This window comes from Ceratotherium simum, chromosome 40 (assembly GCF_057802395.1).
Source record: "Ceratotherium simum simum isolate JZ-2026a chromosome 40, ASM5780239v1, whole genome shotgun sequence".
In the NCBI taxonomy this organism is placed as follows: domain Eukaryota; kingdom Metazoa; phylum Chordata; class Mammalia; order Perissodactyla; family Rhinocerotidae; genus Ceratotherium; species Ceratotherium simum.
In genome coordinates this window covers 6,362,654-6,385,052 of record NC_141939.1, presented here as the reverse complement: position 1 = coordinate 6,385,052, position 22,399 = coordinate 6,362,654, and the positions used below count along the sequence as shown (strand labels likewise).

Sequence of the window (22,399 nt, the reverse complement as noted above, 5' to 3'; positions counted from 1 at the left end):
TGTTATATGTTAGATATAGATTTCTTTCTATTTTTTTCCTGCTTGGCGCTCGTTGGGCTTCTTTAATTTGTGGCTTGATATCCTTAATCAGTTTTAGAATGTTGTAGCCATTATTTCTTCAAATGTAATTTCTGTTTTTTGCCTTTTTTCCCCCAAATTTAAGTTAGGCCTTCTCAACTGGAGTCTGTATCCACCCCCCACCCCGCCTTCTCCATCCTTTTGTGCTGCTGACCTTTATCTGGGTATTTTCTCCTGACTTCTTTTCAGCTATTCTTTATTTGCTCTTATCTGTGTATTAAGCGCTTAATTTCTAATATTGTATCTTTCGATTCTAGAGTTACCATAAGTTATTTCTTTTTCTTTTCAAGAAGATGCTGTTGTCTCCATCCAGAACCATCATGTCTTTTTTTTGCAGGGAAAGATTGGCCCTGAGCTAACATCTGTTGGCAGTCTTCCTCTTTTTTTCCCCTCCCCAAAGCCCCAGTGCACGGCTGTATATCCTAGTTGTAAGTCCTCCTAGTTCTTCTGTGTGAGCCACCGCCACAGCATGGCCACTGACAGACAGGTGGTGTGGTTCCACAACGGGGATTTGAACCCAGGCAGCCGAAGCGGTGAAATAACCGAACTTTAACCAGTAGGCCATCAGGGCTGGCTCATCAGTTATTTCTTATATTTTCCATTTCTTTACCAGTATTTTGAAACTTGTCTTTTATCTCCTTAAATATGGTAAGCATAGTTATTTTAAAGTCTGTGTTAAATTCAGTGTCTGGAGTCTCTATAGTTCTGTTTATTTTGTTGCTTCTGTAGGTTCTCCTTCATGTGTTGTTACTTCTTTGTGTGCCTGATTATTTTTATTTGTGTGCCAGACGTTATATTTGCAAAGCTGTTGGTAGAAATATGTGAAGTTTAGGATGCTGTCATCGTCTTCCATAGAGGATTTACATTTGCTTCTCCCAGATGCTTTGGGGAACTAGCAGTACAGGATCACCTTAAGTTACTTTCAGAGATTGAAGTAATCTAAGGCAGAAGACATTTTCTGCAAAGTTTGGTCTGCCTACTTCCAGTTTACTCTTACTCCTAGGGTCCTGATCCCAAGTGTGGAGATTAATGTCCTTGGAAGACCCTTCAGCTCCAACTTTTTTGCCTTTAGCACTGTGTTTGTCAAAAACATTGCCCTGTCTCTCAGCCACTCTTGTAGAATTGCCAAATGCCCTCAGAGGGAAGAGCTCTCCCTGTTTGGGGAGAGAGGCAAGATGGCAGGTCTCCTTTGTCATCTTCTAAATCTTGGCCCAGTAATTTTTCATTTTTCATCATTTGCTAGGCCTTCTATGCCTTGAGGCAATTTTTTGTGTGTGTGTGTGTGTGAGGAAGATAAGCCCTGAGCTAACATCTGTTGCCAGTACTCCTCTTTTTGCTGAGAAGATTGACCCTGGGCTGACATCCGTGCCCATCTTCCTCTACTTTATATGTGGGACACACGCCACAGCATGGCTTGATAAGTGGTGTGTAGGTCCGCACCTGGGATCTGAACCTGTAAACCCTGGGCCACTGAAGCGGAGCACGCAAACTTAACCTCTACACCACCAGGCTGGCCCCTTGAGGCAATTTTTTAAAAACAATGTTTTTTGTCAAGTTCTCTTTTCTTCCTCAGTAGATGGTTGGTCCAAATTATCTAGTTTGCTATTCGTTATGGGGTTTTCTCAAAAGTAGAATTTGAATGTATAAAATGAAATACGCTACTTGTTTCCTTTTCCCTGTTTTGGTTTTGTTATTTGAATTCTGGACCAATAAGAGTTTACTGCATGTGGGTCAAATTAGTGGAAATGAAATTAAAATTTTCAGTCCTTCATTGTTTTTAAGTTTTAAACATTTGTCTGGGATAGCTTTATTACCTTGGAATGGAGGAAAAACGTATAAATTTGTTTTTTGTTTATTACAACTTTGTTTCATACTTGTCTACTACCCTCATTAAACCATCGATAAGGATTTTCATATTGACCTTTTGCAGTAGATAGCCAATAGATCTTAAATAAATGAGGCTCTTGAATAAATAATTGGACAAATGAATTAAACTTTTAAAATTAATTTTATTCTTTATTTTACCTTCATTCAGTAGATTAGTTGTTGCATTTAATTTTTGTGAGTATGCATCCTTAACATATAATGGCCAGAACTCCCAAACTCTTTACTTGTAAGAGCAGATATATGGATTCAGAGTTTATATGAAGTCAAGAACTATGTGTTAACACATTTCCTGGACTCCTTTAAGATAAGGGGAGAAGTCTTGAGGGACTCGACAAAGTGAGCCCCTTGAAAACAGAAGTATTTAGCAGAGCTGATATGGCACTGCTGGCACTCATGCTGAAGACATTGGGTAGCCATGCCCCTACCTTTGTCAAACTTAAAAACAAAAACTCCTCTCTCCTCCAGCATCCACAACACCCAATTAGGATTAATTGCTTTGCCTCCTGTTCTCAGAGCTCTTTGCGCATGCCCCTTGTCTCTCTATTGGACTTAACTCTGAGACTATCTCTGCATATCTTTTAGGCACCTTTTAAGAGTAGACAGTAAAAATTCATAATATAAATGTCAGCAAGGAGAAACTATAAATCCCACAATATATCAAGAATAGAAATGTTTGAAAGAAGATATTTGCTGGCATGTGTGGTGTTAAGGTGTTGTCGAGTAACAAATTCTTAGTAAATCATATCAGAGCTGATTTGACTTGGATAAATGTATAAGGCTTCTCCAGTGATATATGGTAACCATTTGATATTAATGTGTATAGTTACTAGAAGCAACATACCTAAATAGAGATCATGTTAATTTTGTGAAGGATAATGCAGTCATGTGCCAAGATGTAGCCGGTTGGGTCAGAAAAATTTGACTTTACAAGGAGTTTGGTTTAGTGACTGCTTTGACTTATGAATCCTTTTATACCTTGCTAGTCAGCTAGCCAGCTGACACTTGATATGAGCCATCTTTTGGTCATTTGGGTGGTTTTATAATATAGTGGGTCAAGTATTGCCTTAAGGAGAATGCCAGATTTACTAGTTTATTATCAGTGATAATCTTTCTGCATCATGTCCTCTAGTGTGTTGTTTTAATTGACTTCTTTTAGGGCTCTTTGCATAATAAATGAATTACACTATGAATGCACTCTTAAGTGTCCAGTATGTAATAACGAAGAGTTTAAGAACCATATGATAGGGCAATTCATGAAGGAAAATGTTTTCTTAGATTCTGTTAACACTAATTAATGGTAACACATAAGTGCAGGCATGTTAGTTGGATTTGGTGATGTTTTATGTAACGATTGGTGCTCAGGAGTGCATAAAAGTCTTTCCTGTTAAAATTTAAATTTAAAGTAGTTATAATTGAAACCTGATACTTACCTGTTTTTAGGAACAAATTTCACTTGTGAAGTAGGAGAATGATGTGCTTTGGAAAATGTTTCCTCAGTGTTATGGTTTTAACTTTTATGAAGTGAACATGTGAATTTATTTTAATTTCTCATTTTTCTTGATATTGAAATAAAATATCAATTGTGCATTATGTTATAAAATTGACATTTTTTTTTTCCCCCTAATACAGAAGCTCCACCATGAGACGAGGTGGATGGAGAAGGCGTGCTGAAAATGATGGCTGGGAAAAATGGGTGTGTTTTAAAAGAATAAAAATAATTATATTGAACTGTCTAGGTATTTTTCGTTCTTCTTTTAGTTTATAATGTGGTTTAAGGCATTTTCTAAGTTGTAAGTTACTTTAGACACCAACTTTTTGAGTTTTCACAATGTATTGAAAGCTAAACTTTAACCCCTAAACTTTATTCTCAGAAATTTTATCCTGAGGAAATAAACGTCCTAGTGCACAAAATTTATTGTATGATAATTTTATTGTAGCATTGCTAATAATACTGAAAAACAGGAAAACATAGATATCCAATAATAGGGGATTGGTTGAATAAATTCTATAGTGGAACACTGTGCAACCATTATTTAGCTTTATATTTCTTAACCTGGCAAGATGGCCTTGACTAAAAGGCTGTGTTATAAAGGAATATTATATGTGATCCTATTTTCATAAAACCTCTATGCTCTAAGGCATAGAAGTAAACTTTGAAAATAAGATCCCCAAATGTTAACAATGAATGGAATCATAGCTAATTAAAATTTTCTTCTTTATATTTTCCTATGTTTTCTGAAAGAAATTTTTTTGACAGTGATAATCTAATATTTGAATAATCAAAAACAATGAAGTCATTTCCATTTTGGGAAAAATGTGTACACTTCTAGACACCTACAGCTTTATTTTAAAGACTTAATGGACTGGCCCAGTGGCTTAGCGGTTAAGTTCTTGCGCTCCGCTATTGGCGGCCCGGGTTCGCATCTGGGCGCGCACCGACGCACCGCTTGTCAGGCCATGCTGAGGCGGCGTCCCACATACAGCAACTAGAAGGATGTGCAACTATGACATACAACTGTCTACTGGGGCTTTGGGGAGAAAAAGCGGGGAAAAAAGAGGAGGAGGATTGGCAATAGCTGTTAGCTGAGGACTGATCTTCCTCAGCAAAAAAAAGAGGAGAGTTGCCATGGATATTAGCTCAGGGCTGATCTTCCTCACAAAAAAAAAACACAAACCCCAAAAACAAGACTTAATTGATTCAAATCAATTAAGCTTAATTATTTTAATGTTCAGGAAAGGATAGCTGAATTCATAGATTTGTAAAGGTCTTTAGCAAAAATAATAATGTTTTTATATTCTTTTTAAGGTTGATGTTATCTAATGAAAATTAGTACTTCTATCAAGTAGATTGATTAGATCAAAATTTAGCCACTGAATCATGTGTTGTATTCTTATCTACATGTAATGGAGGACTGTACTGGTTTGTCAAACTGCTTCACTTGTATTAATTTGAAGCTTCCTGTACACAGAATATAGTGGAAGCCCATGTAAAATACATGCTTATTAACCAATTGTCAAATTTTTAATTGGTTTAAACTTTGGTGTAACTTTTGCTTGATTTTGTAGATAAGAACAATATTTTGTGGCATTAAACTTATTATTTTTGACTTAAGAACTCTTACCATTATAAGAATGTGATAAAGTTATTAAAAATTGAATTGACAGAGGGAAAAGTAAAAGTCTCCCCTGATTTGCCTGTTTTATTGCCTTGTCTTATAGTTCATGTTTATAATTATACCTTAAGTCATCATCACACCTTGGTCACTAGCACAGAATAAGGTCCTTTTATTTATTTATTTTTTAAATATAAGTTTCTTTTAAAAAAAAGGAAGAAAATAGAACTTTTGTGATTAGTTTATCTTTTCTTTAATTCTAGGGTGGGTATATGGCTGCCAAGGTCCAGAAATTGGAGGAACAGTTTCGATCAGATGCTACTATGCAGAAGGACGGAACTTCATCTAAAATTTTTAGTGGAGTTGCCATCTATGTTAATGGATATACAGGTTGAGTACTTCTTACTTTTTAGGTACCCTATTTGACACGTATTCTTATTAGGATTGAGAGAGGTTTGTTGTAAATACTGTTTTTAATTATCTTGTATATAAAAATGATAAAAATAGAATTCTCTGCTTCAATACCCCTTCACTTTTCCTTTCCATTCCACCTGTACCTGCCATTGTCTTTTTTATTTTAATTTTTATCAAAGTACATAGTTTTAACAAGTCAAATGAGGTTTAAAATGAGACACAGTAGTCCGCTTGCTTAAACAGCTGGTTGGAAGCTCATCACACATGTGGGTCTTGTAAACTGTGAGCTTCAAAATAGGAGGATCTGGTAGGGCCACTTCTTTGGTGAGTCTCCAGCTGTAATTATCCATAGGTCTTTTTGGGCTGGTTCAGGAGGAGGGTGTGTGTGTCAGATTTCCCAGAATCTTGCTTAGACAAGGGTATAAACCTAGCTGCCAGCATTTTGGTAGCCGGGGAGGGGAAGGAAAGGGCTGGAATTATTGCAGTTTAGAAGGAATTTCATTTAATCTCCCTGTTTTTTTTTCTCATCCCCTACATCTTCTGCCCTACTGCTAGGCCTGTTGTCATTGAGTCCAGTATCTAGAAGGGACAGGATAGTCTTTCTTTGTGGGTGGGAGAGGAGATCTAGAAATCTAATTTGTCTCACACAGAATTTCAACCGTGAACTACTATTTCGACCTATCCACACTCTCACTTTTGGGAGGTGCCCAGTGCCTCTATTTCATGAGTTTCTCTTGGTTTTGCTGGCACCAAGCAGCCTCTTGTAGGCTTCCACATAGCCAGCTTAGGTTTTATCTTTCTCTGATCTGCAAAGTCAGTTACCACTTCACTTGTCTATCGTCTATCAGATTTGACTGCTAAAGTTTTCTCTTCATTCTCTTGAGGCTTCTTCTCCTCTTAAGGTCATTTTATTGTATTTTTTGAAGTGAATGGCTGTAAATATTTGAATCAGTCTGTAGTATTTTTCCCTTTTCACTTCTCAACCAGCTGATACCTGCTTATCTTTAAGGTCTCTGTTTATTTATCACTTCCTTTTAATTGTCCGATTGTCTTCCTACTGGTGTACGCAACTTCTCATGCTCCTATGGGACTATGGCTCCTTGTGTTTATATACATTTTAGCATTTATTAGATCTTATTGTAGTTGCCTATTCACTAGAGAAGAGCAAGAGCTACATTTTCATGCTTTCATTACTGTTGTCTCCTCGGTGCTTCTACAGTGACTGGGCATAACCACTCAGGAAATATTTGTTGAATTAAAGTTGTGTTAATTAACTGATATGTTTGCCTGGTTGTGTTTTATCAGACATCGTTGATGATGAATTTAGTCTAGGAATGTTATCTCAGAATGAATGCTGGTGCAGCTTTGGGAAAGTTTACTTGCAGTTTTTCTACTTAGGTATCCAGGAATGTTCAGGCTCCACAGACTCTCCTGAGATGCGTTATAAAATATTAAAAATTTTAATAAAAAGAAATAAACATTTTGTGTGAGGGAGAAAAAAAGAATATTGTAGTAATCACTACCTTGGTTGAGAATCTGGAATTCTGATTCTGTTTTTGTCACTAATTTTTGTGTGACCATAAGCCGTTTTCTCTTTGGACCCATTTTATTTGGACCCATTAATATCCCTATCTTTTCCTTTAGCATAGGGATAATATTAATTTTTACTCTTGTTATTGTTAGGATTATGTTACCGTTCTACAAGTAAAGTTTCATTATGTTGAATTTCTTAGGGACATGCAAATAGTGGTGATAACAATTTTTTAAGAAAAATTTTGAGTTTTAGTGAATACTTTGCAGCTTTATAGATAAAACAGAATCAACAATCTCTATGTAATGAATTAGCAAGTAAAGACTAGTGCTTTAGGTGCAGTAAGATGAGTAGGGAATGCTGTTTTATTGTTGATTCTTTTTTTTTTTTTTTTTTTAAGATTTATTTATTTATTTTTGTGGGGAAGATCAGCCCTGAGCTAACATCTATGCTAATCCTCCTCTTTTTGCTGAGGAAGACCGGCTCTGAGCTAACATCTATTGCCAGTCCTCCTCCTTTTTTTTTTCCCCCAAAGCCCCAGTAGATAGTTGTATGTCATAGCTGCACATCCTTCTAGTTCCTGTATGTGGGACGCGGCCTCAGCATGGCCGGAGAAGCGGTGCGTCGGTGCGAGCCCGGGATCCGAACCTGGGCCGCCAGTAGCGGAGCGCGTGCACTTAACCGCTAAGCCACGGGGCCGGCCCTTATTGTTGATTCTTAATCACGCTCCCTCCAGACTTTACGTAATACTCCAAGTTTTCTTGATTCCTTTAAAGCTCCCAGTTCTGCCATCTGATCTTTTCTTTGATAACTCCCATCCCTTCCAACCCAGTAGCATTGAACTTGAGCTTAGAGCTAAGATCCCCCATCTTTTAGATACTCTGCCTCTGTTGACCCGTTCTCCCTTCTGTTTTTTTCCTTAAAAAAGCATCTTTTCCCTGCTAAGTTTAACTTCTTTGCCTTCCATCCCATTTTTTTAATTAAAAATGTTTTTGAGATAATTGTAGATTCACATGCACTTGTAAGAAATAGTACAGAGAGATACCATGAACCCTTTACCTAGTGTCTCCCAATGGTAACATCTTATAAGCCATAGTACAGTATCAACCAGGAAATTGATATAGATACAGTCAAGATACAGAATGTTTCCACACCACAGGGATCTTTCATGCTGCCCTTTTATAGCCACACCTACTTCTCTTCTTCTCTCAGCCCCTTAACCCTTGGCAACTTCTAATCTGGTCTCCATTTCTATACTTTTTTCCTTTTCAAGAATGTTACAGAAATAGAACATATAGTAGGTAACCTTTTGGGATTGTCTTTTTTTTACTTAGCATAGTCCTCTGGAGATTCATCCAAGTTGTGTGTATCAGTAGTTTTTCCTTTTTATTGCTGAGTTGTATTCCACTGTATGGATGTTCCACAGTTTGTTAACCATTCACCTGTTTAAGAACATCTGGGTTGTTTCCTGATTTTGCCTGTGAACATTCGTGTACAGGCTTGTGTGTGAACTTAAGAGTGTAGTTGCTGGGCTATATGGTAGTCGTGTGTTGAGTTTTTTAAGAAACTGCCACACGTTCTCCCAGGTGGCTGATTCCCACTAGCAGTTTATGAGTGATCCAGTTTCTCTGCATCCTTGTCAGCAGTTAGTGTTTTTTATTTTAAATATTATAGGTGTGTAGTGATATCTCATTGTGGTTTTAATTTGTTTTCCTATTCCTCTGCATCCTCACCAGCATTTGGTAAGGATTTTTTTTTTAAATTAATTTAGATATTCTAATAGATTCGTAGTGGTATCTCATTGTGGTTTTAATTTGCATTTGCCTGATGGCTAATGATGTTGAACTTGTTTCATGTGTTTATTTGCCACCTCAGTGAAACGTCTGTACATGTCTTTTGCCCATTTTCTAATTGGACTGTTTGGTTTTTTACTGTTGGTTTTGAGAGTTCTCTCTGTACTCTAGATACTACTCCTTTGTCAGATATGTGGTTTGCAGATATTTTCTCCCAGTCTGTAGTTTGTCTTTCACCTTCTTCACATGGTCTTTTGCAGAGCAAAAGGTTTTAATTTTGAGAGGTCCAATTTATCTATCTTCCCTTTTATGGGTTATGCTTTCAAGCCAAAAGTCTTTGCTTAGGACTAGATCCCAAAGATTTTCTTCTGTTTTTTTCCCTAAAAATTTTATAGTTTTATGTTTTAATTTAAGGTCATGATCCATTTTGAGTTAATTTTATTTTTTTTTGGTGGCCTATGGATATCCAGTAGCTCTAGTGCTGTTCGTTGAAAAAGCTATCCTTCCTCCATTGGATTACTTTTGCACTTTCGTCAAAAATCAGTTGGGCATATTTGGATGGGTCTGTTTCTGGCTTCTCCATTCTGTTCTATTGATGTGTGTGTCTCTTTCTTCACCCATACCACACAGTCTTGATTACTGTACCTATATAGTAAGCCTTAATATCAGGTAGAGTGATTATTTCCATTTTATTCTTTTTTGTCAGGATTGTTTTAGCTATTCTAGGTCCTGTGCCTTTCCATATAAATTTTAGAATAAGCTTATCCGGGGACTACAAAATAAATACCTTGCTAGGATTCTGATAGGAATTTCATTAACCTGTGGATCAATTTAGGGAGAATTGACATCTTTACTATGTTGAGTTTTCCAATCTATGGACCTTCCATCCCATTTTACTGTACTTTAGTTGATTGAACAAATGTATTTTTTATGCTGCTTGTATGTTAGGAACTGTGTTTGAACAGAGATGGGGGTTGATGGAGAATGTGGATTTTGTGAAGAATAAGTAATCTCTTGGAGTTAGACATCAACAGAGGGAAGTGGGTGCCAACACAGAAGAGAAGTAATTGCCTTTGAGAGTTAGAGTGAGTCCTTCATAGAGGAATTGACTTTTTTCACTGGGTCTTGGATAAATAGGCATTTTCTAGATAAAAATGGATAAAGGCATTCTTGTCCTAATCCTAACCTACATTTTCACCTTTACATTTTCTAATTTTGATTAACAGGCTTATTCTGATATTTTAGTTTCTTTCTTGGTACTTTCTTGTTTCTGTGCTTCTGTTGGTGCTTTTGCCTCTGATGAAAAGCTCCTTCCCTCACTTCTTGAATTGGGATTGTATTCATCCATTGAGACCCAGCTTAAATTAGATTTGCCTCTTTCTCTGTCTAAGACAGTCCATAGTGCTTAAATTTCATAGCATTATTGCTATAAACATCTATTTTCACACCTGAGTTTTGTCTTGTATTGTCAGGTCTTATTTATGTATTAAGTGTTTTGGGTCAGAAAGCCCGTTTTGTATAGTAGTCCCTAGTCAAACCTGGGTCAGTGATAACACCTTAAATTTGCGGTTCCTTCTGCTTTCCCCAGGTCTTCGTCATTCAGATTTCTGCTTAAATGTTATCTCCTCCAAGAGACTTTCCCTGACCACCATTATCTAAAATAGGTGTGCTTTTCCCTCCAATTGCTTTCTCATCCCTTATCCAGCTTTGTTTCTCTTCATAGAATTTATTTTTATCCGAACTGGTATTATTTGAGTTATTCTGTCGGCCCAGTGAAATAGAAGTACCATGGAGCACAGATGTGAGTCTTGTTCATTGCTCTATCCAAGGGCCTAGAACCTTGCCTGGCACATGTAAGATGCTCAATAAACATTAGCTGGGTGAATGAATGACTAACAGGGTTTTGTACTTATATGTCAGAATGTTAAAATAATTTCACTCTTGCTAAGTCAACTCAGTCTTCTTAAATCTATAGTTTTTAGTTAAGAAATGGGCCACATTCTAGGCTTACTGAATTGTAATCTCTGGAAGATAGGCCCTGTGCATGTTTATTTTGGTGAAAGCTCCCCAGGTGAGTTAGAGCTAAAATCTGGTGAACTATAATTGCTCTCTTCTGTGGAGTGGGATCAAGACAGTTAATATGGAAAGAGGTGTTCTGGTTATTTTCTACTTTTTTCAATAGGTGGATAAAAGACCAGGTCCAGTGATGTTGGACCTGAAGTTGGACAAACTGCTGAAGTTTGTGAAATAGCAGGTGGGCAGGCAAATAATCTGACAGTATTTCCAAAATAAAACAAGGGAATATGCAAGTATAATAGACCTACATTTCAAGTGATAGGGATTTCTTTGAAAACTTACCCTTACATTGATGTTTTCTGAGCATCTGAATGTGGTGATTTTGGAAAAGAGTTCATTTAATGCTGACAAATCTCACTTTTTGGAAATAAATGCTTTTCAGGAATTATTTTCTATGGATATATACATATCTCCTTCTGTCGTGTGAGACACTGATTTTGTAAAACGGGGACGTAGGAATTTAACCCCCAATATGGGACACACTCACTGTATTAATTTATGCCGCCCACTGTAATTTTGCCAGTGTCTGATAGGTATTTGTACCTGGTAGGTACTCGTTATGAGAGGTTCGGGGATTCGATCGGAGATGTAAAAGACACTTTCCACTCCAAACAAATGGACTGAAGGTATATTTTATTATATAGAGGATAGTAAAGGCGATAGTCCGCAAACAGATCCGAATAGGTCAAATAATAAGAGGGAAAAAACACCAGCTCGACTGGAAAGGGAAAACATCCACATCGGCTGAGATAGCAGCAGATCCGAATAGGTCATATAATAAGAGGGAAAAACATCAGATCGATCAGAAAGGGAAACACCAGATCGACTAAAGGGAAATGACACAAATCAACCGGAAAGAGAAACACCAGGTTGACCGAAAAGAGAACACATCAAATCAGTTACTTCACAGTAAATCAATTACTCACATCAAATCAGTTACTCACAATATCCACGCCCCACTGCCGGGAGAGCCCTGTCAATCGTCGCGGCTGGGCAAGGATCACACGTCCTGGGCAAGGTGTCCCTTCCACAGGTGGAACTCTCACCGGGTCTCAGTCTCCAGCAGTTTATATAAGCAGTTACAGAGTTTACAGAGCAAGCATCTAGTGTTCCCATGCACAAATGGTTATCAGTGGCGTACGTGCACTGGGCCCCTTGGCTAACGTCCCAGCCCAGTAGTTGTGTACGTGCATTGTTTTCTTTGGTTATCGTCTTAGCCCGGCACAGATGGCCAGTCCGTCCCGTGCTATGACGCTCCAAGAGCCTTGAACTGTTACAACTTGCAACTCCCTCCGTGGGAGAAAGGCCAGTTCCCGGGAAAAGGCCAGTTCCCACCACACAGAAAGCAGCTTTGTATTTCTTTGTGTGCTGGTGGCTGTAGGTCAGTGGAGCGGCCAAACATGGCTGTACTCATGTCAAGACAGTACTCAAAAACGTGTTCTCTAGGCTTTTGAAATTTTCCTTCAGTTTCGTTTGGTTGGATGTATGTGGCTTTTAGTTGAATGTAGTAAGTCTGAGGTAGTTAGGGAGGAAGAGTAAAGACAGTATGCATGGCTACTGGAGAAAGAGTAATGGATGGGAGTCAGAAGACAAAGGGTCTACACAATAGTTGTGTGATGATGGACAAGTCAGCTAAGTTTTTTCTGTTTCTTCATCAGAAACTATGCTCAATTAATTATCTTTTTTAACTTAATAGGATTGTGAGATTCAAATGAAGTAATGAAGGGTATTACTACTGTAGGACCAAGGAGATAGAAGCAGCCATTTGGCTTGCTTCTTTCTACTATGTATGTAGCATAACCAGCATTTAATCAAGTTCTTTGGATATGCATAATGAAATGATGCACATGATAAATATTTCTCACTAGAGATCTATCAAGGAAGGCTTTTGTACAAGATTTAAAAATTGTTTATAGAATTTGTTTTAACCAGATGAGCAAAACTCTTTTTACAAGCTGTTCCTACAGACATGAAAATGGTCTTGACATGGCTGTGTTGGTGTGATGTAATGGCATTTGTTGTGGTGGAATTTCACTTGCAGAGCTTTAGGCCTAGATTGTGGTACTGTGTTTGACACATGCCTTTTACTTTTACTGTACTTAATTGTCTGTTACTTACTATGATTGGTTTTAGTTAATGCTGAAATTTAGTTGCATATAGAATATTCTCAAAGAATGTTCTGTAAAATTAACAGTAATGGTATTGTGGAATATAATTTTAAACTTTGATTCAGAACATTTGACATTAGGAACACCCAGTATTATTGTACATAAGAAATCCTACTAAATAGTTTGAATTTTCAGAATGCCAGAAATCCTTTTATTGCAGTAGTGATGGTTCTTCAAACCCAACACTTTTATCCTTGTTAGTACCATTTCCTACTAGCCAACCTCTACAGAAAATTATCTGATTTACATTTTGTTTTTCCTCCAATAGTCTACCTTAAAAGTCAGGTGGGACTAGCTAAGACAATGATGAAAAAAAAAAAACAATGAGAAGAACTAGCTCTGACATCTCCAAACCTGTTGTAGAAGGCTATATAAGCAATTAAGACTGTATGTAACTGGTATAAGAATAGGCAGATACATGGTTTGGAGTAGCTTAGAAATAAATTCTCTGTATATAAATTTGATATGTAAATTAGATATCTGTATGATATCTAATTTATAGATAATATTTATAAATATTAACTAAATGAGTTAATATTTATAAAACACTTAGAACAGCCTAGCACTTCAGCATCACATTAAATATTTTAAGTTATAAAGGAGTTTTCCACAGATCAGTCGGGGAAAGGGTAGGATTATTCAGTATAATTTGTTGCAACAAATTTGACGACTGGAAAAAAGCTTATAAGTCAAAATAATAGGAAATAAAACACTAAGATCCCAGTAGATTAAAAGACAGATTTCAGAAACAGTCTATTTCAGGAAACACACCTGGGTAACAAACAGGGAAATATTAAAGAAATGCATAATGAAACAAGATAGTTTTTTTATACAAAGTTTATTTATTTTTAAAAATTATTATGTGATTATACCTAATATAGGCATGGATGGATGAAATACCCACTCTGTTCATTGCTGGAGAGAGAGAATGAGTTGATACACTTACTTTGGAAAGTGGCAGTATATGAAAATATGAAGAGGCTTTAATATGCTTATAACCTTAGACTCAATAATTCTTCTACGAGTCTGTTCTAAGGCAATAAACCTGGTTGGTCCTCCAGTATAAGGTTTATCAAAGATAATCTTATCACGTTGTTTTGTTTAAAAGCAAAACATTGTATGAGAATAGAAATTTAGTTATAAATTATACCATCTAAAGGTGACTTAAAACAATTAAAAAGATAACTGGATAATTTGTAATAATATAGAAAAATTTTTGGTAAATGAGGAAGGATAGGATGTAAAATGAAAACTTCGGGGATTTGAACTGTGAAAAAAGAAGAGCACAGGGAAAAAACGCTAGAAGCAAATATATAGTAGTGCTGACTTTCTTTGGGCATGGAACTATGAGTGATGCATTTTCTTCCATTTATTTTCCAAGTTTTTTATTCTAGACATGTTTTTACTAGAATAGAGAATAACTTAGATAATTCTGAGCTTTAATATTATGTCTTGGGAAACATGAAATTACGTTAGAAACTTTGATTTTTTTTTTTTTGCTTTGAGGCTCAAGACATTGGTGTAGAAATATGCTACTGATAAGATAGGTTGTAGAACTAAGGAAAACAAAATTACTTATGTAAATTTTTCCAAATACACTATGTGGTGGATTATATTTTTGTTCACCAAAATCTGCTTCCCCTCCCTGGGAGAGGATTATATTTCCAACTCACAAAATTTGAGCAGAAATGGTATTTATCACTTTGGCAATAAAGCTTTAAAAAAGCCAGTTTGTGCTTCATTACACCCTCTTTTTCTTTTGCCGCCGTGACAGGCAATGTTCCAGATAGAGGTTGCTCCATCAGCCGCACCCCAGAGTAAAGATGACATGGGGCCACGGCTCCATAGACATGTTGGAGCAGAGGATGCGCATGTTGCATGAGTGAAAAATAAACCTTTGTTGTAAGTCACTGAGATTTTGAGGTCATATGTTACTGCAGCATAACCTGCCCTGTCCTCTCTGAGCAGTATCTGAAATGGTGGATAGGAGAAATATTTAAAACAAATATTATATTTTGTTTAGGTTTCCTAAAGTGGTAATCTTGGGCTGTCTTTCAGATCAGGGCTTGGCAAACTTTTTTGATGAAGGGCCAGAGTTTTGTGGGCCATGTAATGTTCAGCAGTTATTCAGCTCTGCTATTGTAGCCCCAAAGCAGGCATAGACAGTGTGTAAATGAAGGAGAGTGGCTGTGTTCCAATAAAACCTTGTTTACAAAAACAGGTGGGCCAGATTTGGCCCATTAGTTTGCTGACCTTTGTTTTAGATCACCGACTCATAGAGTCTTGGGTTTGGAAGAAATTTTAAATCTTCAGGTTAATCTTTGATTATATGAGAGAATTCCTTCTTCGGTATCGTTGATGAATAGACGAGCCCCCACTCAGCCTCTTGAAATGACTACAGAGATGGTATACTGTCTTGGGAGACAAGCCAGTTCGTTTTCAAACAGGTCTGATTGTTTTACTGAGCTAAAATCTGCATTCCTGTAACTTCTATCCACTGGTCCTAGTTCTTTCTCTAAGGACTCCAGAGCATAAATTCAAACCCTGTCATCTGCTCTCAGTGTGATCTTCATGCTAGTTCACACCACAGCTCTCCAAAACTAGATTATTCCCAGTTCTTTGAAAGTGTGCTTTCAACCCTATGGCCACACCTGCCCCAGCCCCCTAACAGCTTTGTTCCTCGTCTTTCCTCAGTTTATCTGAATGTAAAAATCCTACTTAGTTTTCAGGTTCAGCTCAATCAAATGTTTCTCAGCTCTCTGTTCCCACAGAACTTTTTTTCTGATATATCATATTATTTATTTTGTGTTAAAAAAGCATTTGTGGAATTCTTTCTAAATTCTAAGTGGGATATTTGAAAATGTAGGTACTGGGGATATACTCATGATTAAATAAGGTTCCTATCTCCAAATATTATAAGTAATAAGTGCTATTGGATGCCTAATTAAAGCTGCTGGTTGTTTTGAATTGGTTATCAACTTGAGTTCCAAAATGCCCTAAAGGTTTCACAGTCTTAAAATTATATATGTTTTTAAATATACTAAAAACATGTAAAATAAATACTCAAATATGTTATTTACTAGGAATGTTTTCCTTTTACTGTCAGGTTAAGTAGTGTGAACACAAACCCTGAATATAACTTCTTTTAAACAGTGGCAGATATTAATAGTTCTAACGTGTGAATCAGGATTTTCTCAATACTATACTGAAATGCAAGATGGTAATAATAAGTATATGTTACAAATTGAACTTTCAAAATAATGTGTCTTATATAATGCTACTTTTATTTTGATATTTTAGGGATTTCCGCTAAGAGTTTATTTGAAACAAGGATTCTGCTGTTAAAAATCACTGGTTTAAATGTCTCCATCTGTCTTCTTTATGAAGGCAAAGCTGTTTCTTAATTTATTTCTTTTGGAGTTTTGTCCATGACTGAAACATCAGTAAATGCTTATTAGCCAGTAGGACTTGGTTTTGAATCCTGTTGAGGATGTATCCTGGTCGATTTTTACTGTACTTCTGTAATGAAGTAGGTCAGGGTCTAGCGTATATTGGACCATAAATGGAACCAGATCCCCTGGGTGTATAGTCTGACCTATGTGAAGTGGGGTGGGGCTGTCCCCACCCCTCTCCTGCTCTCTGTATTGGTTGAGCTGGCTATTTTGAGGGAGAGGAGGTAGAGCTGAAGAAAAAAAAGGAAGAGACGTTTATTTAGCTTAGTCATTGAGACTTCTTTTTGCTATGTTGCCATTGTACCAGTTCTCCTGCATCCTAAAATGGTGCATTTGTTTTAAAATACAAAGTGGAGCCTTAATTTTCACTCTTAGATATTTGTCATTGAGGTGTTTTTTGACCAAGATTACTTTGTCTCTTGCATAAGTTAACTTTCCACTTTCTATCACCCAGAAATGTAACCACCTGTGTTCTTAATCACTTCCTGAATTGAAATACTCTGCAGAATAAAGTGAGAACCAAGTCCTGCAGCACTCACCAGCCTCCTTCTAGGTGGACATTGCCTCTTTTTTTTTTTTTTTTGGTGAGGAAGATCAGCCCTGAGTTAACATCCATGCCAATCCTCTGCTTTTTCCTGAGGAAGACTGGCCCTGAGCTAACATCCATGCCCATCTTCCTCCACTTTATGTGGGACGCCGCCACAGCATGGCCTGACAAGTGGTGTGTCTGTGCGCCGAGGATCTGAACCCAGGCTGCCAGCAGCAGAGCGCATGCACTTACCTGCTACGCCAGGGGTCAGGCCTCTGGACATTGCCTCTTGAGTCAGTACTCTTGGGTACTTACTGTACTTGCTGAGTTACCACCATTGTCCTTAGGAGAATATATTGTTATAGGTTTGCAAAGCTTTCTTTCATTTATAAGTTCCTTAAATTGTACAGTCCTATTCAGTGAGAAATATAGTACAGGTGAAAAGTATTTTCCTGTTGATCAGTTGTTTGATCTTGTGTTTTGTCAAGAAAGGATACATGTTATAAGTGCGTGTAGAAAAGAAAGTAAATGTTCAAACTATAAGATAAGTTTTAGAACCTGTTTTTAGATTTATTAAAACTTGAAAATGTTGCTGTATTACTGTGCTCTTTTATTTGAGATCGATCTGCTTTATAAAACCTCATTCAGGATGCTGAAGGAGCTAAGGATTTTGCCTTAAAAGGGTGTAATGAGAAACCCTCATGGTTTCATTGTTGGTGAAATATTTCTAGTAAGTTTTCATGTAGCAAATTCCAGTTCTCCAATTAGAGTATCAGAAGTTTTAAAAAGTTTGGAAAAGTTGATTGAATGTGTGTTGATCTAGGATTAATATGGAAGTTTTTATTCTGCAAGTTGGCTCCATTTATTTTTATTGAACTTTTTCCTAAAACTTTTTTCTAAAGTGTAGAGTATAGATTTCCTTATTAACTGTGAGAGTAAGTTGGAGAGTAAGTATGGGATCAGGAATCAAGGCTTGCATTTTACTTTAATTCCATGTCTTTTTCACTTAATAGCTAATGCCATCTCTTCCTATAGCTGTGAGATTTTAACCTATTTAATGTCCGCAAGCATCTCTAAAATGGTAGTAGTAGTAGTAATGTTTTGTCAAGCTCTTAACGATTATGGGTTTTGCAGAATTGAAAATCAAATGTGGATAAAATTACAAACAATAAAATTCAAGTTAATATTAACATGTGAGTGATATGTTTTCCTGAAACTAAATTGCTGCTCACAATGTAGATGTGGTACTAACTGGTTGGTACATTGCATATTCTTTTGTGTTTGGCATGGCTGTCCAAATGTTGTTTTGCTTTTTGTTTTAATTATGGCAAATTACACGTAACATAAAATTTACCAACCATTTTTAAGTGTATAGTTTGGTGGTGGTAAGTATATTCACCTTCTTCTGCAACCAATCCACAGAGCTTTTTCATCTTGCAAAACTGAACCTCTGTACCCATTAAATAACTCCCCATTTCCCCCTCCCCCAGCCCCCGGCAACCACCCTTCTACTTTCTGTTTCTATGAATTTGACTACTCTAGATACTTTAGAGAAGTAGAGTCATACAGTATTTGTCTTGTTGTGATCAGCTTATTTTACCTAGCATAATGTGTTCAAGGTTCATCCAGGTTGTAGCATTTATTAGAATTTGCTTCCTTTTTAAGGCTGAATAATATACCATTGTATATATACACCACATCAGTACATGACGTTTAAAGCCGTCCATGGCAATAACACCAGCATCTTCATAGCAAAACCTGGGCACTGAAATCATGTGGCAGTGCATAGTTAGGAAATGATTATCTAAATGATCCAAGAAATGCTTGTTTTTTGGTAAGAATAGTATTGAAATGAAATTAATAACCTCACAGAGAACTTGTGATGTTGAGTCTATACTGTTGAATTCCAATATTGGAATCACTAGTGGTGAGGATTAAGTGAGATAAAGTTTGTGAAGTAGCTGACTGGAATAGGTGCTAAATTAATGTTAACTTTCTTTCCTTAGTTCTTTTTACCTGCTTATGGTTATAACGCCATTAATGACAGTTTTATTTTGTTCTACAAAGAGGTGGATGTTTTTAAATAAAATTGACATATATTGGTGCTACTGGAATGGACACACGTAAGTGTCTACTGGCTATAGGAAAGAAATATTTTCAAGTTTTATCCTGTGTAAAATTTATTCTTGTTATTTTTTGTTAGTAAACATATATTGAGAGCACTTACCCTATACTCGAAGTATCATGTAGCTCTTTAAAAACATATTGGGGCTGGCCCCGTGGCGTAGCGGTTAAGTGCGAGCACTCTGCTGCTGGCGGCCAGGGTTCGGATCCCGGGCGCGTGCCGACGCACCGCTTGTCAAGCCATGCTGTGACGGCATCCCATATAAAGTAGAGGAAGATGACCACGGATGTTAGCCCAGGGCCAGTCTTCCTCAGCAAAAAGAGGAGGATTGGCAGATGTTAGCTCAGGGCTGATCTTCCTCTCACACACACAAAATATTTGGTTTAACAGAATGGCTTAGGGAAACTGGCAACTAATCTTGAATTTCTACATCAGATATTTAGGATTATTGCTAGTAAAAATGACTTCCAAATTGCTTTGTCATATAGGAAATTTTCTGAGCATATTGCTAACATATCATGTTTCAAACCACCACTGCCTAGTCTCGGTAGTAAAGCTGCAAATGAAAAGAATAGGTTAGTTACACTTTTCCTTCAAATATCTTAGATCTTCTATGCTAGTATCTTTTTTTTTTTTTTTGCAAGGAAGTTCAGCCCTGAGCTGACATCCGACGCCAGTCCTCCTCTTTTTGCTGAGGAAGACTGGCACTGGGCTAACATCCACGTCCATCTTCCTCTACTTTATATGGGACACCACCACAGCATGGCTTAACGAGCGGTGCACCAGTGCATGCCTGGGGTCCGAACCGGCGAACCCTGGACTGCCGAAGTGGAGCGTGTGTACTTAACTGCTGAGCCACCGGGCCAGCCCCCTGTGCTGGTATTTTAATGGACAGATTAGGAGTTGATGTAGGCAGTTTGAGATGTGTGATGATACACACACATTAATATACATAAATAGATAATGCATATGAATATCTAAATGATAATGTTGATAATATTGCTTGTTGAGGGAATAATAGAAGTGAAGACCCCTTAAATCTTCACCTTCTACTCACAGATATTGTTAGCATATAATAATGTTAGTTATAGAAGTTCCATTGTAGAGGATAAAGAAATTGAGCAGGGAGTCTGGTAAAACACACATCATAAAAGATGGTTTATTTTATTTATTTATTTTTAAATTTTATTTATTTATTTTTTCCCCCAAAGCCCCAGTAGATAGTTCTATGTCATAGCTGCACATCCTTCTAGTTGCTGTATGTGGGACGCAGCCTCCGCATGGCCGGACAAGCGGTGCATCGGTGCGCACCCAGGATCCGAACCCGGGCCGCCAGCAGCGGAGCGCATGCACTTAACCGCTAAGCTACTGGGCCGGCCCAAGATGGTTTATTTTAATCAGGTCATCAAAGCACTGTTACTGACTTTTTGAAGGGTTGTAGAGTTGGTTTTGTAATACTGATTTTGTTCTCTGTGATGGTATTGGATGTGATGGAACCTACTTGTAATGGAATATGAGGCAGTGATAAATAGAGAATTTGTGTGGAAGCTAAATAGATTCATAATAGTTTAGATCTGAAAGGAACCTTAGAGGTCGTTTGCTCCAGTCATCGCTTTTGACCTCTGATGCTTTAAAGCACAAACGTAGTAGAAAACTTGTTAATGTTACCCAGCGAATTATGGCATCGCCAAACTGAACTCAGGACTTTGGATCTCCAGTTCACTGTGTTTTCCCTTATACTGTGTGTTTTATATTGGCCTTAGTAGAGACAGTATTTGCTTTTAAGTACTTTCTGTTACTTGACTTTAAACTTCTTGAATTTTGTACTTCTTATATGTACAAGACATGGTAGTTTATTAGATAATCAAGATATGTGAGTTATTAACCTACCTTTTCCAATGTCTTGCTAATTTATACATTTATGTATTTTTTTGTCATTTACATTTTTCTTCCTTAGTTCCTTTAGCCGTAAAATTCTATGTGATATGACCTGCTTTTCTTTCCCTCACAAACTTGTGAAATAGTCTTCAAATTTTGTTTGCTGCGGATAATGGTTTTAGTGCATAGAATTGTACAGTAGCTTTATAAGGGATCTTAAGTAGCATCTAGTCTAGCCTCTCATTTTGTAAATGAGGAAATTGAGGCTGAGATGAGTCAGTTCCCCAAGATGTCATGACTTTTCAGTGTTAACCTGCAAGTGAAAACCGGGCCTCTCCAGAGTTGCAGTATGTTAAGTTTGATCAGGTGTAGTTTTTGGAGACAAACCTGGACCTGAATTGCAGTATCCCACCAACTGTGTGTGACTTTGGAAAGTTATCTTAATCTCTCCAATCTTTGATTTGTTTTTCTATAAATTAATCTGCCTAAAATTGATGCTATTTAAGAAGCTGTATTAAGTGCATTAATGAGTAATGATTTGCTTGTTTAAAAATTTAGGAGAAGTTTAAGGAAATAATTGGTGCATGTCCTTAAAAAAATCTTTCGTTAGAACCAATGCTATTTTCTTTATCCTGGTAAAGTCATCTTTGGGAGCTGCTGAGCCTCAGAGACACTCTGTTTTATTTAAAGGATCTTCACCAAAATGTCAGTGGTAATGTGTGGTGATGATTTTTGTTGGTGATTAAGTTGCCTTTTTTATACTCGAATGTATTTAAAAATAATATGTACAATGAGAATGTATAATGGAGGTTGAGGGATGTTAATTTTATGTACAGTTTGAATTGGTCCAGTCGGTTTAACTTGGTTAAGCATTTTTATACCAGTGTGGGAAATGAAATGGTTATTAGATCTCTAAAAGCTCTTTTAGTTCTGACATTCTCTAGAGTGTAACATCAACCGTAAAGATTTGGAGGATAGAATTTTCCTGAATGTACTTTTGTTTTGTTTGATTTTTCATTTTCTTTTCTTGTTCTTACTAGTACGTAAAGGACACTCTTGAAGGAAAAGGTACTGAAGGGTGGGCAATAGGAGGAAGGATTTGTAGGTGGGATTATGGATTGAAAAAATTAATAATTTATAGGTAGAGAGCAGCCTCAGCCCTGGAATTCCTTCCTTCTTCCTGCTTTGGGATAAGAGATGGTAATAATAATAATAATACTGGTAATAGCTGACACATAATTCTTACTATGTGCACTGCACTTTTCTTAGTAATTTATAAGTTTTAGCTCTTTGAATCCCACAGCAGCCCTTTGTGGCACTATTATTATCCCCAGTTTACATATGAGGAAATTGAT

At 37.0% G+C, this 22,399-nt stretch overlaps 1 protein-coding gene across 3 annotated transcripts in view; it reads left to right on the top strand.

Moving 5' to 3' along the window:
- Positions 1 to 22,399, top strand: part of REV1 (REV1 DNA directed polymerase) — a 94,368-nt gene that overhangs the window by 22,136 nt on the left and 49,833 nt on the right. For 2 of the 3 annotated variants that reach the window (XM_014791663.2, XM_004435852.3), the window contains exons 1-2: positions 3,595 to 3,658; positions 5,342 to 5,468. The exons of the other annotated variant lie outside the window; for it this stretch is intronic. In XM_014791663.2, coding sequence (XP_014647149.2) covers positions 3,605 to 3,658; positions 5,342 to 5,468 — 181 coding nt within the window. In that variant the 5' untranslated portion in view covers positions 3,595 to 3,604. Of the gene's footprint in view, positions 1 to 3,594; positions 3,659 to 5,341; positions 5,469 to 22,399 lie in introns of those variants that run through there. 3 annotated transcript variants of the gene reach the window in all.